The sequence below is a fragment of the Mandrillus leucophaeus genome, unplaced genomic scaffold (genome assembly GCF_000951045.1).
Source record: "Mandrillus leucophaeus isolate KB7577 unplaced genomic scaffold, Mleu.le_1.0 Scaffold169, whole genome shotgun sequence".
Classification (NCBI taxonomy): Eukaryota; Metazoa; Chordata; class Mammalia; order Primates; family Cercopithecidae; genus Mandrillus; species Mandrillus leucophaeus.
The window spans coordinates 4,418,809-4,443,310 of NW_012101687.1; the positions used below are offsets into that span (position 1 = coordinate 4,418,809).

The 24,502-nt window shown below is 33.7% G+C and overlaps 1 protein-coding gene across 1 annotated transcript; it reads left to right on the forward strand.

The window, feature by feature from the left end:
* Nucleotides 1-1,051: 1,051 nt before the first annotated feature.
* On the forward strand, nt 1,052-24,465 carry CPSF6 (cleavage and polyadenylation specific factor 6, 68kDa). The gene is made up of 10 exons (XM_011976603.1): nt 1,052-1,443; nt 3,128-3,231; nt 6,759-6,904; nt 7,796-7,969; nt 8,099-8,209; nt 8,650-9,154; nt 9,480-9,595; nt 10,088-10,241; nt 12,412-12,604; nt 19,624-24,465. Exons 1-9 carry the CDS (start codon nt 1,330-1,332, stop codon nt 12,599-12,601), a joined length of 1,614 nt encoding a protein of 537 aa, XP_011831993.1. The 5' UTR covers nt 1,052-1,329; the 3' UTR covers nt 12,602-12,604; nt 19,624-24,465.
* The last annotated feature ends 37 nt before the right edge of the window (nt 24,466-24,502 follow it).

The window sequence follows — 24,502 nt, forward strand, 5'->3', positions numbered from 1 at the left end:
ATTATCATTTAGGCATGTGACACCCAGTAGCATTGCTTTGATTCGTTGGTGACAGTGCCAGGGCTTTACTCTTTGTTTGGTGGTCTGTTGCTTTTCTCTTGCTAATTTACTTGACTAGATAACTAAGAATTCAGGTAAGCATTAGATCTTTGTTCACTGAGAATGATACAACTTGGAAGATAATTAATTTGGATAGTTCTACATGTATTTCATTTGTTATTTCTCTTTCCCTTGTTCATTATGATGTTTTGAATTATTTATGTGCCCATATTTCTTCTTTCCGATGCCTCAGCTCACTATGCTTTTTAAAAAAATATTAGTAGATTCCTCAAGGTTGGAAAACAAGATCTGAATACTATAGAACGTAATAACTATTTTTCTGTGATCAAATATTAAAGATATAATGGCTTTGGATTTGGGGGTGATTTTTCTAATGTCAGTTTTAAAAAAAACTTGTCTATTTGCATTTTTATGTGTTATTACTTAAGAGTATTTCCAAGGAAAGTTTCATGTTGTTTGTCTCCATGTCTTTCTTTTTCCAAAAGAACTTATTTTTTATATTATAAGTATCAGTGGAAAAGTAGGATTCATTATATGGAAATTAACTTTAGGCTGGGTGCCGTGGCTCAAGCCTATAATCCCAGCACTTTGGGAGGCCAAGGCAGGAGGATTGTTTCAACTCAAGAGTTTGAGACTAGCCTGGGCATTGTAGCAAGACCTGGTCTCTACAAAAAATAAAAATAAAAAAGGAGATTCACTTTTTTATTTTTGAGATGAAGTCTCTCTCTGTCGCCCAGGCCGAAGTGCAGTGGCACCGTCTTGGCTCACTACAACCTCTGCCTCCCAGGTTCAAGCGATTCTCCTGCCTCAGCCTCCTGAGTACCTGGGATTACAGGCGTGAGCCATCATACCTGGCTAATTTTTGTATTTTACTAGAGACATGGCTTCACCATGTTGGCTAGGCTGGTCTCGAACTCCTGACCTCAAGTGATCCACCTGCCTTGGCCTCCCAAGTGTTGGGATTACAGGTATGAGCCACCATGCCCGGCAAGAAATTTACTTTTTAGGCCTGTTCAAGAATACATCTATTGCATAAAATGGAAAAAAATTGGTACTGAAATCCTTGACCTTTTTCTATCAGATTTTTAAAACAAAAAATTGAATTTGTGTTCAAATCTGTTTTAGTAGTATTTTGACTTTTGTATAATCTAGAACATTATTTCTGTATCTCAGGAAGCTGAATATGGTGGGCATGATCAGATAGATTTGTATGACGATGTCATATCTCCATCTGCAAATAATGGAGATGCCCCAGAAGACCGGGATTACATGGATACTCTCCCACCAACAGTTGGTGATGATGTCGGTAAAGGAGCGGCACCAAATGTTGTCTATACGTATACTGGAAAGAGGATTGCATTATATATTGGAAATCTAACATGGGTGAGTGAAGTTAATATATGAATTAAATTATTGGTAATTGATTTTGAACTGCTCTAGTAATTAATGTTTTTCTCCAGGTTTTTGTAAGTTTGAAGTTACTGTGTTTGTTTTTCTATACGTGTTTGCTTGTCCAGTGAGGAGAGAAATACAGATATCTTTGCAACATCATTAATTCCAATTCTTCTAGTTTTGAGTTTTGTGGTCGTTCAGCTTTTCTTGGTGGAGATACTAGTTAAATATAGTTAAATTAGTTTTGTCTTCAGTTACCTTTTTTATGCTACCACTTTACCTTGCTTCAGATAGCCTAATTTCACTAAAAATAATGCTCACATGGAGTCTCAAACCAGGATTCAAGTGTAAAAGGCAAGAGACATAGTGTCACTCCTGGTTTAAAAATAGTGTCCATTTAATTTGTATTACAAATTTGAGTTTTATTTCTGCTCTTAAATTTGAAATCTGATTTATAGAAGCACTGCTATATGTATTATATTTTAATTTGGGTTGTCATGAGACTAAGATTATTGATTTAGAGTTTCATTAAATGCACATATGTATATTTATGTTTTTATTAACATTACATTTTAAATATCATTAAAATAGTCCTATAGAATATTTGTATCTCTACTTAGTTATTATGTATACTTGAAAGTTAAAAACTTGTATATCCAAAAATCAGTAAAATTTGGCACCGTTGCATTTCCTTAATAACACTGTATTTTTAACCTTTTTATTTACATTTCTTTTTTTGGTGGGGGAGACAGAATTTGCAAAACTATCACCCAGGCTGGAGGATAGTGGTGTAATCATAGCTCACTGAAGCCTCAAATTCTTGGGCTCAAGTGATCCTCCTGTGTCAGCCTCTTAAGTAGCTAGGAACACAGGCATGTGTCACTACACCTGGCTAATTAAAAAAACAACAAAAACTTGCTATATTGCTTCAGGCTGGCCTCAAATTCCTGGCCTCAAGGTATCCTCCTAACCAAGCCTGTTAAAGTGCTGGCATTATGGTGTCCAGCCTATTCACATTTCTTTTAAAACTAATTTGTAACACATCTCCCACCACCCAGTCTGAGTATTCTATAGTATTGGAAACACTAGCAGTGTAGTTATGTAAGTATGGTTGCTAAGTAAGTATTTGGATCTTAGCTCCACCATCTATTATTAGTTTTGTCACCTTGGGCAAACTCTAACTTCTATTGTATCGTGTGTAAAATGAGGATAATAATAGGGTTTATAGGGTTGTTATAAGAGTTAAATAGTTAATACATAAAGTGTATGGTAAATATTAAATACATGTTAGTTTTTTCTTGTCTATGTTTTAATTCAAAAACAAGATGAAATTCAAAATATTTTCCTTTAATGGGAGGAAGTGAAATTGGTTTTATTCACAATTTAAAATCATAGCAATGTAAAGCTGTAAGGGACCAGAAACTCTTGAGAGTCAAATTCTATTGTAACCCCAGGGGTACTGTCTAGTTTCTGAAATATGTATCAGGGAATGAAGTTAGGTTCCCGGATGTTTTTTGTGCTGTTTAAAAATTGGAGCCTGACTGGCCGTAACTAGACTTAGATTTGCACTCAGCATTTATTTTGTATGTCCCAAATTTCCCCTTAAAAACTAAACTGGGATAATAAAAATCTTGGTTATATTTTAATGGTTAATAAGGGGAAAAATATCTTGCAGTGGACAACAGATGAAGACTTAACTGAAGCAGTTCATTCTTTGGGAGTAAATGATATTTTGGAGATAAAATTTTTTGAAAATCGGGCAAACGGCCAGTCAAAGGGGTAAGATTTTTTTCTTTCTTTTTGATTTAGTAGCTAGTGATACAGTTTTTAACAAGTTAACTTTCCTTTAAGTTAATGTTAATTACGCGTGCATACAACACATGATTGTTTACATTGGAAGGAGGTTCTTGAGCAGAGATTGATACTGTTCACTTTATGTACCCTATTACCTCGCACACTAAAACCAATAGAATGGAGATGTGGACAGATCTATTTTCTAATTTTCCCAAGTTTTCTCCATCTGTGGTTGAAATGGTGGTTGAAATCACAGTTTAGGAACCATTACTCTCCCTGTGATTAAGAGATGGGAGAAGATGGGCAGCTGAATACCGTGTGTTACATGAATGTTTTGCTGTATTTCACTAGTAAACTATACAAGTGAGATAGGATCAGAATGAGAACATTATAAAATATAGATATCCAAAAGTAAGAAAATAAAATGCCACTATCCTACCATCCATTGATGTTTACTTTTAACATTTTAGTGAAGATTCTTTTGGGCTTTTTCCTAAAAATTAATTAATTAATTAATGGAATTATAATTCATGTGTTTATATGTTTGATATAAGGAATAAAAATAAATACACATCTCTAATGTCTAATTCTTTCGCATCATAGCTGGTATGCTACCATAATTTATCTCTTATTTTTGGTTATCGTGGTTGTTTCCACCTTTGCCTATTGTAAATAACGTTGCAGCAGACATCATTTTATATAAGTCTTGGTACAGATTTTGGATTTTCTTTTAAGGATAAATTGTTAGATGCAAAATGATAAAGAATATGCTTATTTCATATATTGCTTAGTTATCTTAGAAGGTTATACCACGTTATACTAAACTGAGAATATTTTCAAAATGTATGCGGAGTCTGAACACTTCTCACTAACTTCACTTACACCACTTGGTCAAAGCCACTATCATCTCTCACTTAAACTTGGCAGTAGCTTTCTAACTGGAAGTGTAGACTGCCCCCTACAGTCTATTCTCCACATTATGGAAGTTCTAAAAAAAAGATGACATTCTTTCTGCTCAGAATCTTCTCATGGCTTCCTGTCTGTCTCAGTCTTTACCATTGTCTACAAAGTACTTTGTGATCTGTTTTCCCACCACCTTTCTAACCCTATCCTACCACTGTCTTGCAGCCACATTAGTCTCTTTGCTGTTTGCCAGACCAATTCCTACCTAGAACCTTTAGCTGTTTTCTCTTCTTGGTTTACTTTTCCCCCTCAAATATCTACATGGCTTATTCTTTCACTTCATTCAGAACTCAAAATGTTCAAGAGTTTTCTTCCATGACCACCTTGTGCAAAGTAGCACCTTTGTATCCTGTTTCCTTTATTTCCACTCTGATATATTTTACTTGTTTGTTGTCTCTTCCAAGACTTTAAGCTTAATGAGAGCAGAGATTTTTTGTTCGCTATTACATCTCCAGCTCTAGAATGGTACGTTGCTTATAAGAAGTGCTTAATAAATATTTGTTAAATTAATTTAGTTGTTTCTAAATGCTGTGACCCAAGATAATCCTGGTGCAAACAGCAGAACTTGTTGACTGGAATAAGAGGTATAGTTTACAAGATCATATTGAACATTAGGGGGAAAAGAGCTTAAGCTTCTTAAGCTACTAAGACCCTCCCTCCCTCAAATAATTTAGAATATCCTGTAACTGTACAAATTGGTAATCATTCTGATTATTTTAAATTTATTTTTCTTATTGAGGTATAATTCACATGTCATAAAATGCACCCTTTTAAAATGTACAATTCAGAATATTTATTATATTTATGAAGTTTGGCAAACATTACCACTGTCTCATTCCAGAAAATTTCATCACCCCAAGAAGAAACCTTGTACCCGATTAGCAGTCACTCCCATTTCCTATCTGCTGGTAGCCGCTAATGTGCTCTGGATATGCCTGTTCTGGACATTTCATCTAAATGGAATCATAAAATATGTAGTCCTATGTGACTGGCTTTTTTCCTTAGCATAATGATTTTAAGATTCATCCATGTTGAAGCATGCATCAGTATTTCTTTTTGTGGCTGAATAATACTCCACTACACGGATATAGCACTTTCTTCTTTTAATCTATCAGTTGATGGACGTCTAGGTTAATTCCACCTTTGACTATTAAGGAAAATGCCCCTGTGAATATTTGTGTACCCATTTTGCGTGAATGTGTTATTTTCAGTTCTGTTGGATGTGTACCTAGGAATGGAATTACTGGGTTATATGGTAACTCGGTGTTTAAACTTCTGAGGAATTACCAGATTATTTGCCAGAGCCATTGTGCCATTTTATTAATACGTGCTCATCAGCAATGTGCAAAGGTTTCAGTTTCTCCACATCTATCTTTATTTATTTATTTATTTATTGAGACAGAGTCTCACTCCATCGCCCAGGCTGGAAGTGCAGTGGCAGGATCTCGGCTCACTGCAACCTCTGCCTCCCAGGTTCAAGCGATTCTCGTGTCTCAGCCTCCTGAGTAGCTGGGACTACAGGTGTGTTGCCACCACGGCCGGCTAATTTTTGTATTTTTAGTAGAGATGAGGTTTCACCATGTTGGTCAGGCTGGTCTTAAACTCCTGACCTCATGATCCGCCTGCCTTGGCGTCCCAAAGTGCTGGGATTACAGGCCAGCCATCACACCCGGCCTCTCCACATCTTTAATACTTGTTGTCTTTTTTATTTTTGCCATCTTAGTGGGAATGTGATGGTATCTGTGGTTTTGATTTGCACTTCCCCAGTGGTTAATGGTATTGTACATCTTTTTATTGTAGCAAAAATTGGAAGCAACCCAAATGTCCGTGTACTGATGGATAGATTTCTTTTAATGTTGTATATTTATGATGGAAAATTATTCACCCATAAAAATAAATGAAATGGTGATGCATGCTGTAACAATGGGTGAACCTTGAAAACATGCTAAAGAAAGCTGGTCATAAGGGACCTCCTATTGTATGATTCCATTTAGATGAAATGTCCAGGATAGACCAGTCCAGAGACAGAAATTAGGTTTAGTGGTTCCATAGGGTACAGGGATGGGAAGAAATGGAAGCGTTGGCTAATGGATATGGAGTTTCTTTTTGGGGTAATGAACATGTTTTAAAATTGATTGTGGTGGTGGTTTTAACACTGTGAAATACTAAAAACCACCAAATTATATATTTTGAATGACTGAATTCTATGGTATGTTATAGAATATGAACAAAAATGTGTACTCATGTAGTTTTAAGAAATATTTTCAGTTTTTAAAATTATTTATTTATTTTTAGAGACAGGATCTTACTCTGTTGCCCAGGCTGGAGTGCAGTAGTGTGATTATAATGTGCTGTAGCCTCAAACTGCTGGGCTCAAGCAATCCTCCTGCCTCAGCCTTCTAAGCAGCCGGGATTACAGGCATGAGCCACTGTGCCCAGCTGTTTTTTTTTTTTAAATAAAAGCAGATTAAGACCTTTTTACAGAAGGATAACAGTAATAATATTCATCTCTTTTTACTTTGTATCCTCGCCCCTTAAACACCTTTTAGGTTTGCCCTTGTTGGTGTTGGATCTGAAGCGTCTTCAAAAAAGTTAATGGATCTGTTGCCTAAAAGAGAACTTCATGGTCAGAATCCTGTTGTAACTCCATGCAATAAACAGTTCCTGAGTCAATTTGAAATGCAGTCCAGGAAAAGTAAGCAGTCCTCAGAGGCTTTTATTAAAATATATACATTTTAACCAGTGCATTTGTTAGGCGTTTTATACTAGAGAAGTCATCTTAATACTTGCTCACTAGAAACTCCATTTCACAAAGTCCATGCTTTGAATTAGATTTAATCACTGGTTATGACTGTGGGCCTGTGTACTAGAAACCTACTCTTGTTCCATTTTTCTCCAGATATAACAGACCCAATACTACACAACAATGTGCAAGTTCTGTATCCCTGCCATTCTTGTCCTGTTATTTCCATCTTAGATACAGAAGGAAACTACATTCTAATTCTTAGATTAAAGGAAAACTATGTGGATATGTATTATGGTGGGGGAGAGATCACTGATAACCAGAAAGTGTTCATTGATTTTTCTGCTTGGCAACAAGACCTTTCACCACTTGGTAAACTGAATATAGAAAAGATTTGTCATTACACATTTAAGGATGTTACCATATAAAGAGATAAGATGGATGATTATGTAATTAACAGAAATTCAAGTGGTTCCTTTTCTTTTAATGTTTTAGCACTTAAGACTTAAGAAGAAGTATGTTACAAAATTTAAATGATGTAATACTGAAATTAAGATATCTATTGAAGAATTTCGGTCTTGGCTGCTGCAGAGTGCTGGTATTTTGAAAGTAACTCATGATTACTTATGGAAAATATATTTAAACCTGAAAAATTTGAGTCTTTAAAAGTACCCATATAGATGTGAATGTTTTTCCTAACCCATACTTCCTTATGTAGTTTGCATAGGTACAAGGCATTTGCAAGTTAATATGTTAGAAATAGAGTTGTTTTTAATAATAATGGTTGCATTTGAGAATACTATTTTTAATAATTGCTATTTATGAGTATTTGGATATTTGCAGCTACACAATCAGGACAAATGTCTGGGGAAGGTAAAGCTGGTCCTCCAGGAGGCAGTTCCCGTGCAGCATTTCCACAAGGTGGTAGAGGACGGGGCCGTTTTCCAGGGGCTGTTCCTGGTGGGGACAGATTTCCTGGGCCAGCAGGACCAGGAGGGCCACCCCCACCTTTTCCAGGTAAAACTTTTCTTAAATTACCATGTATAAAACATGTCTACCTAATACCTCTTTTCCTTTTCTCTCTTTTTCAAGTAATGCATTATTAATGTGACTTACTCTCCTTGTTATGCTATTTTTGGAATCCAGGAAATTTGATCAAGCATCTTGTTAAAGGAACTCGGCCTTTGTTCCTGGAAACTAGGATTCCATGGCATATGGGGCACAGCATAGAGGAAATACCCATTTTTGGCCTAAAAGGTCTTTATTTTTCTCCAAACTTGCTTGACTTATATATAGAATATTTACATCCGTCTTATTTTCTTACCTCTTAAAAAATCCTTTCAAGATCATTTTTCCTTGTTTCACTTTCTAGCTTGGCATCAGAGTAGAATATAAGGTGGGTGATTTCACTGTAAGAAGTGTGTGTACACTGAAAGATGGAAAATATCTCTAGGCATTGTAATCTTTTTTATTAAAGTTTTTGTTTCAGTAATTTTTCTTAAGCATAAATGGAGCTAGTTAAGTTTGTAAGGATATACTTCGTTGTAGTTGGTAGTGTAATATTTACCATATGGGTTTTGTTTAAAGACAAAGACTTGGTGTATGCTTTATGCTTTTAAAGTATAATCTTGGCATATGAAAGAAAATATCTTATTAGTGAAGTGGTTTTTTTTTTCTCTTTCTCCTTTGTTTTTTAGCTGGACAGACTCCACCACGTCCACCCTTAGGTCCTCCAGGCCCACCTGGTCCACCAGGTCCTCCACCTCCTGGTCAGGTTCTGCCTCCTCCTCTAGCTGGGCCTCCTAATCGAGGAGATCGCCCTCCACCACCAGTTCTTTTTCCTGGACAACCTTTTGGGCAGCCTCCATTGGGTCCTCTTCCTCCTGGCCCTCCACCTCCAGTTCCAGGCTACGGCCCCCCTCCTGGCCCACCACCTCCACAACAGGGACCACCTCCACCTCCAGGCCCCTTTCCACCTCGTCCACCCGGTCCACTTGGGCCACCCCTTACACTAGCTCCTCCTCCGCATCTTCCTGGACCACCTCCAGGTGCCCCACCACCAGCTCCGCATGTGAACCCAGCTTTCTTTCCTCCACCAACTAACAGCGGCATGCCTACATCAGATAGCCGAGGTCCACCACCAACAGACCCATATGGTCGACCTCCACCATATGATAGGGGTGACTATGGCCCCCCTGGAAGGTAGGTTAGTGTGTATCTGTGCAAGTACTTGATGATAAAAGATAGGAACAATGACTGTAAATAATTAGATTGTAGCTATATAAATATGTTATTTCTACCTTCCAAGAAGATGAGGTGTTTAAGCTGCTACCCTGTTTTAGCTGAAAGATACTGGTATAGGAGAATTTTTAGACGTTCTCTTTGTAGCAAAAGTAGCATGCTTCAATATGGAAAAGTAACTACTATTGCTTTGTCAGAAGCAGCTAGTATGAATTGCTATACACTATTGTGACTAACTTAGGAAATCTGTTGAGTATGAGTTAAGGTTTGTGTTTTTATTTTACAGGGAAATGGATACTGCAAGAACGCCATTGAGTGAAGCTGAATTTGAAGAAATCATGAATAGAAATAGGGCAATCTCAAGCAGTGCTATTTCGAGAGCTGTATCTGATGCCAGTGCTGGTTTGTATATTTCTTGTATTAATATTTCTTATTTATGTTATTAGGAATGACCTAAAAATGTAAGTACAATCTAGAAGATAGGTCATTTACATGTTCTTTCTGTATTCCGAAATCATTACCTGTGATTTATTTAAAAAGCATTGAAAAAAACTGTGTGTCACAGTGTAGTGGGGAAAATCCAAATTTTAGGTTATTTGGTATAGATGTAAGTCTTACCCTTGACATTTAAAGGTTCCGGGGCCTTATGACAGCTTATTTATTCTTATATTTGCAAAATGATAATGTGCTTTACACACCTGTAATAATAAGTTGAGTTAGTGTCATGACCATGAAAGTCTTTTGCAAATGGTGAAACAGTAAAAGAAGACATTGCCTTGCATAGTTATTTTATAGCACAGTACTTTTGTAAAATGCCTTATCACTCTTATCTCAAGTGGTTTGATGGTATTTTGAAAACAAAATTTGTTTGACTTGAAACTCTTTCCCTCACAGGTGATTATGGGAGTGCTATTGAGACATTGGTAACTGCAATTTCTTTAATTAAACAATCCAAAGTGTCCGCTGATGATCGTTGCAAAGTTCTTATTAGTTCTTTGCAAGATTGCCTTCATGGAATTGAGTCCAAGTCTTATGGTTCTGGATCAAGGTAAAACTTTCCTGTCTCATTTCCATTTAAAAAAAACTGTTAGTTTACAAATGGAAAGAATACTGTGTTTGAGACTTTAAAAAGAGGACTTTGCTTTTACTTATTATTTAGCATCTGGAGTGTTTTTTCTTTTTTAACTCTAAATGTTAGTTGCTTGCTTAAAACCCTTCAAAGACTTCTACTCAGTCTTAAAGCAAGACTAAAGATTGAGGGACTGTGTGATAAAGCCCCTTCCTATCTTTTTAGCTTCATTTGTACCTCTTCCTTACTGTTCTCCAGCCATATTTCTCCTTTTTCTCTAGATACATCAAATGTTTGACCACTTCACTTTATATTCCTTCTCCTGGGAGCAGTTTTCCCTGTCTCTTCACATAGCTGGCACCTTATTCTTCACGTCTCATTCTAACTTCTTAGGAGGGGGCTTCTCCCAAGTTAGTCTGTTATATTGTTCTTTTTATTTCTTCCATAGTACTTACCGTAACCAATGCTCGTTATCGAGGCATATTTTTTCCTCATTAGAGCACATGTTGAATAAACACATGTTGAATAAACATGTGCTCTAATGAGATAAAGCAGGGGCTTTATCTATCCTGTTCACTGTATTTCTTTTCTTTTAAGAGATGCGGTCTTGTTAAGTTACCCAGGCTGGTCCTGAACTCCTGGGCTCAAGTGATCCTCCCAGCTTGGCCTCCCAAAGTGCTGGAATTATAGGCATAAGCCACTGTGCTCAGCCATGCTCATTATAATATTCCTAATGCCTACAGAGTGTCTGGTATAGAATGAGTGCTAAATAAAAATGTCTTGAATGAGGGAGTGACTGAATAAATTACTGATCTATCTTATAGGTAGTTCCCTTTTTTTTTTTTTTAAAGCATTGTTGCTAACTTTTAAATTTTATATATTTTTGAAAGGCAGACCTTTAAGCTTCACTTGGTATTCTTAGATGTGTCTTTAGTGTACTGTATCTGGTAGTAGTCTTCTTTAAGTTAAGAGAAAGGAGCCTGCCTTTGACATGGTCCCCAATTTTGTAATTATTACCTTTTTGACCCAGTGTAAGAATCTTTGTGTCTGAACAAATATGTCATAGATATAGGTATCTTGTATCATTTTTTTAAGTTTTAAAGTCCAAAGTAATAATTTTTAAATCCCAACACTTTGGGAGACCAAGGCAGGAGGATCACGTGAGCCCAAGGAGTTTGAGACCAGCCTTGGCAACATAGGGAGACTTCATCTCTACAAAAAATTTTTTTAAATACCTGGGCCTGGTGGTGCATGCCTATAGTCCCAGATACTTGGGAGGCTGTGGTGGGAGGGTTGCTTGAGTCTCAGAGGTCGAGGATGAAATGAGCTGTAATCGTGTCCCTGCACTCCAGCCTGGGTGACAGAGACCCTATCTTGAAAAAAAAAGTAATAACTTAGGCCTTGATCAAGGAGCTTAGCTGTCTGGTGTAGAAATATAAGACATAAATATTATTTAATAGACAGTTATTATTGCCTTACTGTAAATTTAGCAGAATTTGTAGAAGTCTTTTAGGCAGTAAGCTTTGGTTAAATTATTTGTTTTTAAAAAATGGCAGTTCATGAAACATTTCTACATATTAAATACAGTGTGAATACTGTATCAATTCTTTTTACTGGTCGCAATTGTTAGCCCTCTCCTGTGCCTCTTCTCCTTCCCTAAATATAACATGCGTATTAGAAAGTTTCTTTGTGTTGGACGCTGCTCCTCATGAACCGTATGTTAATAGGTTGTCATTTTCATATATTTAAGCCCCATGGTATGTTATGACTTCATGACTCTTATATCTAAAAAAGTCGTATTGTAGATGTTGTTTAGCTTAAAACACGAGTGCTTTGAAATTTTCCCTGTACCTTTCTATTTGTTCATTCAGTAAATACTACACATCTGTTTTAGGCTACTAGCTTAAATAGATGATGTGATGCGTTTCTGTGATGTGTTCGGTTGCTGATTTTTTGGTAGTGTTTTTAATAAATTTCTGGTTCATGCTTACTGGTGAGTTGGTAAATCATTATTGGCAGCTCAGGATAGTAAGTTTAAACCAGATTTACGAAGAATTTTTTGCTCCCTTAGATTTTTTTAGACATCAGAAAATTGAATATTTTTAAGCTATCTAATTATGGAGAGCATTAATCCAGTAATTTCTTTTAGAAGACGTGAACGATCAAGAGAGAGGGACCATAGTAGATCACGAGAAAAGAGTCGGCGTCATAAATCCCGTAGTAGAGACCGTCATGACGATTATTATAGAGAGAGAAGCAGAGAACGAGAGAGGCACCGGGATCGTGACCGAGACCGTGACCGAGAGCGTGACCGAGAGCGCGAGTATCGTCATCGTTAGAAGGTGGGTATTCCTTGTTCCTGTTAAATGTGTGTGTATTCTTAACAGTAACTATAACTCCAAGGCTACTGTTCGTACAGTATGTACCTACATTTTAAATGGTCCAACTACTTGTGAATGTAATCTTCTGGAAACATCTGAAACAAATTATGGGTAAGTAATGACAGGTAAATTTTTGACCCTTTTATCTTTAAATATTTCATTGCTGAGTTATTACTTTTAGGTTTCAAATAGTTAATGGTCTTAACAAAACAAGGAAATAATCAAGAGGACTCATTGTGTACTTCTAAAATCTAAAAATTGGGATTCTTGTAATCACATACTTAGGTTGCGTGTAATTTAGAATACAAAATAGAGTTATTTCACATATATATTATGTGTTTGGATTTTTAAAAATAAATGGAAAGTTACTATTCCTGAACTAGTTTTATTTGTCCCTAAAAATTTATGAGAAAATCTGACACAATAATAGTTTATGATACAGGAGGATGTTTTCTCAACATTCAAAGAGACTTTTCCTTTAAAAAAAAAAAAAAAAAAAATTTTTTTTTTTTTAGAAGAGACACTATCCTGACATCTGGTTTTTGTTTTTAAAAGAAACAGTATCCTTTAATTTGCAAAGAAGATGTAAAAGTTATTCAATTAAAATGGGTTCAGGGTGCAACCATATCTAAAAAATTTTAAATTGTGTCAAGCCATATACCCAAGTTTAGAATAACTGGAAATAATTTTCTTTGATGTTTCATTCATAAATCATAATCATTGTCTTTTTTTCTGTATTTTAAAACTATTTCTTGTGTACATTTTTCATAAAGTGGGAAGAGTTGTCTGTTTATGCTTCATTTTCACATGTAATTTTATTTTTTATATTTGTTAACAGCATTTATTCATGTGAAGAGCTGGGGGGAGGGCACTATAAGGCTTATGCATGTGACACAAAGGTTATTCTGTAAATTAAAATATCTTTTTCTTTATATGTTGGTTGGCATATTCAAATTAAATTAAGGCTAAACAAACCCCTCATAGGTAAATACTCTTTATGTGATTATTTTCAGTAATCATGGGAAACTTACTGAAAATTCAGTCATGGTAATTGTTAGTATTTAAATTGTTATGGGCAAAGTTAAAGGCTTTATCAAGTGTATGTAATTCTGTGACAGAATAGCAATTTCTTTAACCATAACAGATATGCAAATGAGGTCCTTAAATGCCTAGAAAATAAGCATGCTATTTTTATGGAACACAAATAAGCTCTTAACACTATTTACAGTTTTAAGGACTTTTTAAGTTAAAAAGCTGGTTTTGATACTTTGCATTTTGAATATGCAGATTGAATATCAAAACTTTGATTTTTATATAGTTTTCCATGTGTTACAAAATTTAATATAAACTCAAAACATTCTTTTAATATGAGGCAAAACATATCTTATACTTTTAAAACTAAGCTTATTGAAATTGATATTGTTTTTGAATGTAAAAATTGAATATTGTGTTATGTAAATCTAAACACTAAATTTTAAAGATGTAGCACTTTTTTCCCCTGAGTTAAATACATCTGATCCCATCTTAATGAAAAAAATTCTCAATATCCATCAGTTGCTTAAGGTGGATTGTGACTGGGTTATTAGTTGAAATGCTTATCTATGTCACTCATTTCCATTATAGAAAGGTACAGGTTCTGTAAGTTACCTATTTTTTTTTAGACTTTATAAGTTATCAGCAAGCTTCTAGTTAGTCAAGACATGATAATGAAACGAATTCATCTGCAAAATTGGATGTGCCCATCAAGGGGCCTCCAAACCAATTTAAACCCAAAGTTAACTAATTAAATTTCTTACTGGTTTTAGTAAAACTAGCATAGTCAGCCAAGTAAACAAAATCCATTGTTAATCTTAAAAGTATTTGAGTTAGCTAACATTACTTTCTAGTAATGGGTACACCTAACTATATCATGACTTGAGTTTCATTACATTCAGACATTAGCTACAAATTCCTAATGTGCAAACTATTGTTGACATTTTTCTTAATCACTGATGTACCATACCAGAATTTCCATGTTTTGTTTGTACATTAATCAGAATTGAGTTGTAATACTGTATGTGCCTTCATCCAAGCAAAATTTTACATAAGCATTTCTAGTGCAAAAAATTCTGTTATCCTGGATTATTGTACATTTGCTATATCAAACAGTATTTATTGTGGATGTAGACATGAATAAAGGGGTGGGGACTGCGATTAAATATATTCAAGTAAAACTTTTTAATAAAAACAAAACCTATCTGCAAATTTGATCACCATCATAATAAGGTCTGTTGACCTTTTTAGAAGTTTTAAAATATGAGTCCTTTTGAGCTTTCATGTAAATCTTAAATGGACTAAATGGAATGAGTGATTTGAAAGCTAAAGTGAATGTCACTAGTAAGGCTGTATACAAATAAAATACTAATGTAATCTATTAAAGTGATGATGAATGGCTAAAAGGGCAAGTTCTTAATTTTTTAACTGGAAACTTAATGATCTTGGCAAGCTGTTAATGTCTGTCCCATCTTAATTTTTTTTGTGTTTGAACTGTTGGTAATGTTAATTGCATTCTCTCATTTTAAAATGTATTGGTTTTTCTAAAAGTATTCAATATCTAAGTTCAAATAGATAATATTTTAATGAGAAAATACCAATATTGTAAATTTCAGTATGTAAATACATTGTGCTTCATATTCTGTAATTTCTGCCTCTATTCTCAGACCACTCTGAGCAAAATAAAAGTAGTTCAGTGCTTTAAGATTGTACATTTCTTACTGAAATAATTTTAGTTTCATAGTTGAGTTACTTAAAAGGTTGCATTCCTCTTGTTACTTCTTTGGAACATCTCTGCTCAGCAAATTTGTGTTAATAATTCAGCTTTTCTTTGTTTACTGAAACCAAATTATTTTTTTTTAATACTCTTTATTCAGGCTTTTCCTCTCCCTATTTTATGAGGTTTTACAATTCTCACATCTTTATTATCCATGACAGTTTTTAAGCATTGGGTATGGGGTCTGGATTAAATAACTTGCCTTTGCTGTCCGATTACATTTTTTTTTTTTTTTTTTTTTTTTTTTTTTGAGAGGGAGTCTCACTCTCGTTGCCCAGGCTGGAGTGCAATGGTGCGATCTCAGCTCACCGCAACATCCGCCTCCTGGGTTCAAGCAAATCTCCTGCCTTAGCCTCCCAAGTGGCTAGGATTACAGGAATGTGCCACCATGCCTGGCAAATTTTGTAATTTTAGTAGAGACAGGGTTTCTCCATGTTGGTCAGGCTGGTCTCGAACTCCCGACCTCGGGTGATCCGCCCACCTCGGCCTCCCGAAGTGCTGGGATTGATTACAGGCATGAGCCACCACGGCCAGCCTCGTCTGATTATCTTTCTACTACCTTAAATATGATCTTAGGATCGTAGATTTTGTTATTGCCCAAGATTTAGGATGCTTTGCATTGTGTGTTCAGCTTATTAACTTTGTGTTAATTTGAAAACAACCAAAAAACGTCAAAAGAATAAAAAAAATTCTTACATGTTGAAGATGTTTCATTTTCTTCTTAGTGTTGCTTTGAGGCTTATGTGAAAACTAAATTATCTTAATTACCTGGTGAATGATACTGGTTGTAATAAGATTTTAAAATTGTTTCTGCAGCTCTTAGGTTATGTGAGGTCTGCCTTATAGCTCCCAGCCCTGTTTCCATATGTTTTCTAATATAGCCTAACTACTCTGCTTCATCTGGATATGTATGCTAGCTTTCATTGCTTTAGCTCTGATTTTTCTTACTTTGAGTATTACAAAACCTGTCTCACTGCACAGCTGACTTAATTGAAGTTACAAGAGGGAGTAGGAAGTGATCCCTTGAATGAATGTATAGTGTGTTTTGCTCACTGTGGTTTAAGAATATAGTTTTGTTTACAAATGATTAATGTTCCCTGTTGAAAAAAAAATTCAATGCCAGTGTGAGTCATCTTGCTCTCTCACCTTCATCTCAGTGTTAAATTTACTACCATTGTTTTAGTTTGTAAAATAGATTGTTTTGAATAAATTTTGTCTTGAATGAATATTTAGTTAACGTTGTTTAAAGAAACCTAATAACCAGAAAGGGGTAAGGGTGCCATTTATGCTATCCAAATTTTAAGAATTTTTCTTTTGTGGTAGCATGTTTTAACTCTTCATGAATTATAAATAACAGGTTATTTTGGGATGTTCATTTTGTAAATATTTTGGGAACAAAGCTCATTTTTCTTTGAATGTGATTAAGTTTATTTCTACTATTTTACTGGGTTGTAAGAGCAACAATTATGTATGTGTTTTATAGAGTAATAAAATGCTTTAGTTAAAATGAGGTAAGTACTATGTACAGAGGTAGAAAGATGAAAATATGAATGTTTGGGTAGCGAGAACTTGTAAATATCTACAATAACTAGAATTGTTTTTATGTAATATGTTCTAGTCAACACCAGAAGGAATTTTAATTTTAGAGTTAACTCGTGTGTAGATAATTATTTCTCTTGCCCACCTCATTTCCATTCCTTTAAGAAGTTTTCAGATAGAGAAAAGTGAATTATATTTCATTGAGTTAATAGTGCATCTCTAAAATTATATGAGAATCCTTTTAATTCAGTATATTAATGTGAAAATCTATAAAAGTGCCCTATCAAGTATTTATTTGAATCTTAGAAGATGAATTTACCATTAATTTAAAATACTAATTCTAGCAAATGTACGTAAATTTCTAACAAACAATTATAATTTGAGTTGTTAATAATGGCTTGATATATTAAAATACAGGTACTTCTCTGTGTGTTGAAATTTTATTTAGTGTTCACTTTAGTTTACAGACTTTATTAAAAAGGTGTAGATTCCATTTATCTTTTAGTTGTTTTAACATTTGTTTACATAGGCCTTTATTTTATAATTAATAGCTAAAGCAAGTAATTGTGTGGCTTTGACATTACAGATTTTACCAAATGATACGTTGAAAACATGGGCATTGAATGTATTTGTCACTTTTAAGCTGGTTTTTGCTATCTTTGTTGATGTAGTTGCCTACTTAGACATTTGAGAGTATAATATGGAATTGGATTACTGGAAATGGGTTGTATTGCCTTCAAAGTCACTTTCATTTAAGACTGTAAAATTTGTATTTCCAAGTGCATAAATGTAAAGTGTTTAGAAATAGAAATAAAAATGGCTAGACTATCCCCCATATTTTATGTCTGTATGGTGAAAATTAGATTTATTAATAGAAAAGATCTATCTATAAAGTATAATCAAACAAATGAGTGCATTAGTCCTGGAAAAAGATGTGTGTTGCAATTTTACAAACAGGATTCTCTATATAAAAATAGTATTAATTCTCCACTGGAGTGATAATGATACAAAGATGCAGTGTATGTGATGTGTTTTATGGAAGAATGGAATATTTTTGTTTTGCTATGACTTTAAATAGTTTTTCCCTCTTAATGACCTGATCTCTTTTTATCCCTTCCAGCACAACAGAAAATTTAGGGAGATATAGTATTCTTTTGCAGTTAAATTTATTAATTTCCCAGTAATTATTATTTAAGATTAGAACATATGCCTTGTCTTTCTTTAATACATAAACCAGTTTTTTAAAAGCATATTGCACATAATAAAAATAAAACATTTGAAAGCTGCCATTTTAGATTTTTTTCCCACTAAATAATTTTGCTAAATAGCTTCATCAATATAAGATTAAGATGCAATAAAAGATAACAATAGCAATGGCTGAAGTTATCTGAAAAATATGGGTATATAGAAACTATTATATATAAAATAGAAAGTCCTGGATTGTACCATCTATTTTTTTTCTTTTGCAGTTTTAAAATTTTACGTTATTACTGCTAGGCAGTATGCATTCATCTATGTACTGATGTTCTTAAGATACTTACAACCTAGTTGGGGAGGAAAGGACATAAAAGAAAAATTTATAACAGTGGCAGAAATAACTCTTAATTGTAGAGCAGAAAGTATTTTTCAGTTATTTTTATGGCAAAATATCACTAAACTGTGCCCTATGAACATGTTCAAATTGAAAAAAGTTTTTTTGAAAAACCTTCTGCCCTCTTGACTCTTAAATCACTTTATTATTGAAGTGGTTTCTTGTCATTTATACTTTACCTAATGTTTCAATGGTTACTTATATCCAAGTTAATTGAATGTTTCTTGTGAACCTCTACCTGAAGTTTGCATATATATGTATTCTTGAAATTTTAATTTATCAACTTTATTCTATTTTTTTAATTTTATGTGAGTTTTAAATGAACTTTATCATTGTAGATTCCCATTTAGCTTGTTTTGGTTAGTTTATAATACTACATTAGGTATTTCTATATAGGTGGAATAGAGTAAAAGTAAAGTAAATGTTTTAAATTTGTATTATGTCTAAAGATTTGTACGTGGATGTCATTAATTTAAATGTCCATACTCTATTTATAAATCTTATTTATAAATTTTGTAACATGGAACACCATTTGATTTATAATACTTGCAGAAGTTCCTGTATGCTGTTAAATAAATTAATTTGTAAAATAATTTTGAATTTTATATTTAGTTCAGCATTTAATTGTTAAACGAGTTTATAGACTTGATAATGTGGGTGAATGAAAAATATTTACATTAAAATCATCCAAGCATTTTCCATTTATTTTTGTAGCTTGCATATTTTAGAAAATGACTTATGAATGTTTCCATCATCACAGAAACAGTAGCTGCTATGTTTTCATTACTGCCTCAGTCATTAAATTTATAAGGCAATAATACCTAAGAAGAATGAAATCAGAATGTCTCAGTTTAATCATCAGGTAAATTGGAACATTTCACCGCCACAAAGGCAGCTACTGTTTCCGTTAATTCTTACTTTGTGTTAGAATACGTAACAGTGAAGTAGATGCACGACTTGTGTATGTATAGTTAAGCCAGCGTTTTTCTGTGTATTTTGGGGAATAGCAAAATCTACATCACAAATTTTGACACATTACAGCTGAAGGAAGAGGATCACCTTCCAAGACAAAACAGTCTTCATGGGGGAAAAATGACGCTTGTCCAGCAGTTTGCTTCTTGTGATTGAACTGAACCTGTAAGGATTCATGGATAAAATGAACAGGAATAGATCTGAATAAAGCAAATCTGCATAAATGGTAACCAGTAGCTCTACTTTTATTTTTTATGTTGCTTAACTGTTTTATTTGAAGGAAACCTGTGTGATTTAAAAAGTTATAGCTTTTGCAACTTTATTACTGGTTATATACATTTGGCCATTATAATGTGCAAGCAATTGGAAAAAAAGTCAAGTAAATGCTTGTTTTTGTAGTAGTTTGTTCTTGTTAAAAATGTTTATATGATAATGTCTGTAAACAGCATCACTTTGATTACAATAGATGTAGTGTTGTAATAAACTGTTTAATGGGGCTGATGTGTAAAGCTGTTCAAGTTATTTGATGTTTACACCTCAGGGAAAGTCTTGTGTTCAGCAATATCTAAAGATAATGTTACTATGACAACATTTTTACTGTCCTTTAAAGCATTGCAATAGCGTTTTTGGATATGCATCAATCTAATCTTGCGTTCAGCGAATTAAACATAGTAATAAGTGTCTTTTGCCCTTGATTTTGGTATTAGAATAGGCGATTACATGGATATTTAATATTTCTATATTCTGCTTTTCTAGCCGTTTTTACCTAGTTAGCTTGTGACTTTGCTGAATGGTATGTAAACTTGTAAAAATTGAAATTTGACGGACATAGCAATCCAGTCAATGTGTAAAGGGGTCAAAAAAGCAGAGGTTTTAATACATAAGTAAAAACCCATACATATTTGATGTGTAATGCAGGTTAATTACAATACAGATGTACTGAAACACTTAATTGTGAACTGCTAACATTGAAGAAAATTTGACAATTCTGATTTGATGCTGCAATTACTTGCTGTTTTTATTGATCTTATGGTTTATTTCTTAAGCCATAGGCAGTGTAAATACAGCCCTGCAGCAGATAAATGTGAGTAAAGAGAGCCTTAGTTTTATTTTCCAATTGGTATAAATTTTTGAAGGATGTGATGTTCATTAACATTCGGTTGTATTCCCCAGTGTTTGTAATGGGAAATTACAGATAAACCGTGTCTGCATAGTTTAAGGAATACTATGTGTATTCATGCAGTGTATTGATTCATGCTATAGTTATGTAATCAAAGATTTTTCTCAAACCTGCCTTACATACAGGCCCACTTTAAAAGCACCTGGCTAGCATGTGTTCTTGATTGCAAAATTGGCAGAGGCAGGGTGTCAACTTGATTAGATTTTTTATGGGAATGTAATTTGAAATCACTACTTCAGAAATTTGAGTTAAAATTCTTGAGCACGTTAATATATTTTTAAGATCTGATTATCTTTGAGAGATCTTCTGTTGATACACATTGGTTGTTAAAGTATACCCAAATTCTAGGACAATGCTTAAAGTGTTAAAATACCCTAGATACTATGTTATGTGCAACTGTAGAAACCCTCCAGAAATTTCCACTGCTGTTCTTCACTTTCATCTTGTCTGCTATCAAACCACTTCTGACAAAATTAGCTGTTTTGAATTACCCATATCACTGCCAGTTTTATTTTAAAATATTTTGTGTTTGAAGTATCTGCATGGGATCATTGATATTTATCAAAACTGTTCCCTTTCAGAAATGATTTTTTAAGCATTTTGTTGAAAATGCAGTTGCTTTTTTAACATTATTTTACAGTTGTATCAAAACTTTCCTATTTTCTGTATATTGTTAGTTTTTGTCATTTCTTGGCTTTTTAATATTTTGACTACAATACCCTAATGTGAAGAAGTATGGACATATAAATATTACAAGAGAAATTAGTTAATAGTAAGGTTAAAAGGTAAGTAAAATGTCCATGAAAATAAAATTTCTTTGAACAATTTGAAAATGTAATCACAAAAATCTAACTGCACTTGAAATGAAACTGGAAATTTTATACTAATTAAATCCTTTACCTTTTCATTTTTTATCAGTGGAACCTTTTAATTGCTCCTTCTATATTACTCTTCTCCCTGCTTGGCTGATCTCATTACGTGACTTTGTTGCAGACAGTGTGAGTGTACTAGATTTGTTTGCTGCTAATCTGTTATTTTAAGTGTTGTCAGAAGGAAATAACTTCTTGGTTTGACCAAGTAATTTTGCAAAGTCCTTCTCTACCTGATAACACATGAATGTATAGCAGTAAAGGTGAAAATTGCAAGCCTTGTTTCATTCTTCATACCCCCTTCAGTTGTTTATGGGTTAATGTTATTTGAAAACTCTTCCGTTTTTTTATGTGTAAAAACAATCCAAAGAGATAAATCCTTGCATAGACACCAAAAACAGTGTCTCAGAGACCTTCTCATTTTTTCCTTAGTTAATAACTGTAGTGGATATGAAAACAAACGAGTTGAATTTTAAAACATAGCATTTATTAGTGCTATACAGTCACATTCCTTTCAGCCAGTAGTAAACAGATGAGTGATACGGTATCTGAATGGTACTGCTTCTCAGACAGCACTTTGGATTGAAAGTGCTGCTTTTGGTTAAAGGAACTATGTTGTGGAAAGCATATTCCAGTGTAAATTTGCAGATGTGCATTTTATTTTGTCAATTTTCATAAGATTTGGAGTAAGTTGCAGTGGCTTTTGATCATAGTTTAGCCCGTTTAATGGTCCTTTTACCTAGAATGTTCTTAAGCAGTTAATGACAATTTGGAATATACAGATAACTTGTAGCTTAAGATACTATTTTCATTTAATTCTCCTGTGGAGAATATTGCTTTATTTTTTACTAGTTCAGGTCAGTTATTAAAATAAACGTGGAGGTTTTAATGAATGTTGTATAATATTTTATAGTGAAGGAAAATTGTTGAAAGGGTAAAGACTTTCTCTTTCCCTTATGTATTTAACTGTGCCAATCTAAATACATACTGTTTTATACAATGAGATGCATTACAAGACTTTTCTGTTGGAGTGCTCTCGACATTTTGGTTTTCATACCTGAATGATCATTGCATTTTCTGTATTTTCTACAATGGCTCCAATTTTGTGTTTTAAGCTTCAGCTTAAGAGGAAGTTTATGTTCTAATTCTTGACTGAGAATACAGTATTGAGATTCTCGCTGTTTTACAGATAACTGGTTTTTAAATTTTACTCATTAAGTTCATTTGCATCCCATAGCCCTCTGTAAATGTTGTATGTACGTAAATGCACGCTTATCCACTGTGTATAGTAGACATTTTTGTGCTAAAATATATTAAGTGGGATTTTTGTAGCAAAGCATTCTATTTTTCTGTTCTTACAGTGTGTGTGTGTGTGTGTGTGTGTGTGCGTGCGTGCGCACGCGTTTTTTTTTAACCTTAACCTTCAGTTTAAACACTGGTGTATTTATTTTTTTTTTTTTAAGCAACTTGACTCTTAGAAGCCTTAGACTGATTTTTTTTTCAATAAATATTCAACCAAAAATTATAAATTTATTAAGATGTGGCCTTACATATGGCATTCCTTGTGTTCATAATGTGAGATTTTTGATTTAGAGAAATCAAGATTCAGGATTAAAGTTTCATTGTAAGTTGAAATAGAAAATGTATTGAAATGTCTAGGCTTCTGGGAGAAAGTTCTTACACTCTTCTTTCTTGGCATTAGAAAGAAGCAATAGGAATTTTTGTGAATATTCTAAATATTCAGGCAACACTGTTCAGATTGATTTAGGTTTGTCTTAACCAATGTTCTTTTTTTAGAATTTCAGGTTGTTGGCATTCACTGAGTATGCAGCTACTATGGTTTTTGTATGGGACGTATACTTGATTATATACATTTTAATGTCTTTAAAGACTTCCTGCTATATTAGTTAACATTGTAATGGGAGTCTTAAATACTAGGTTGAATTTAATTGAAGTCACACACACCTTGAAGTGGTAAATGTGCATAGTAAATACTACCAAGAGTTTTATTCATGTGGGAGTATCCTAAAATTCTGCCATGGGTGTAAATGTTTTACAGTAATTTCATAATTGGACAGACCCTGCATTTAGCAAAAACATTTTATTTTGAAAGTGTGTTCTTTTTGTCGCACTGTTACTGCGTAACACTTCTCAACATTCTGTAATTTAAATTATTTTAAAATACTATGGTGAATTCATGTTTATTTTTTTACTTTGAAAATTGTACTCAGGTGGTATTTAATGGGAAAGGATCCTTTGGGTATAAATCATAATGTATTTTAAGGAATGCATCTATAATATTGATAACTTTAGCCTTAAAAAAAAGGTCTATTATTCCTTCCTCTGCATCCCATGGTATATTAGCAAAGTAGTTTACAGCCCTGTACAGCCTTACAAAGTTGTTTTACAATTTTTAATGGAAAGCCCTTAACAAAAAAAAAAATTGTATCATATTACCAATATCCGTGAATTACTGATTACAGTTTGTAAATAATTTGTTTAATATCAGAAGGCCAAAGAAAGTCTTAAAATTTTAGCTATTGACTCTATGGTGACTTCACAATAAGGTTTCTGTGCAAAAAGGTAAGGTGATAATTGATCAAATAGACTTTCTTTTTTTTTCTTTTTTTTTTGGCTGTCCATGAGAATTAGACTTCATATTAGCTTCTATTAAAAAGCTCATTCCATTTTATTAAAATGTTTGTAATTGCAATTTTGTGTTTAATGTTTACTTTGTCTTTCCTTTCTTTAGCATTTAGGTGACTGTTCGGCAGTTTGATATATGGCCATTGTCGGCCTTAAACTGCACTGGTAACAAGCATGGTGTTATCTTGTATTGAAAATAAAATAAACTTTTGATAAGACTTTGCAGTTTGTCCTTTTTGTTTGATTTGTGATT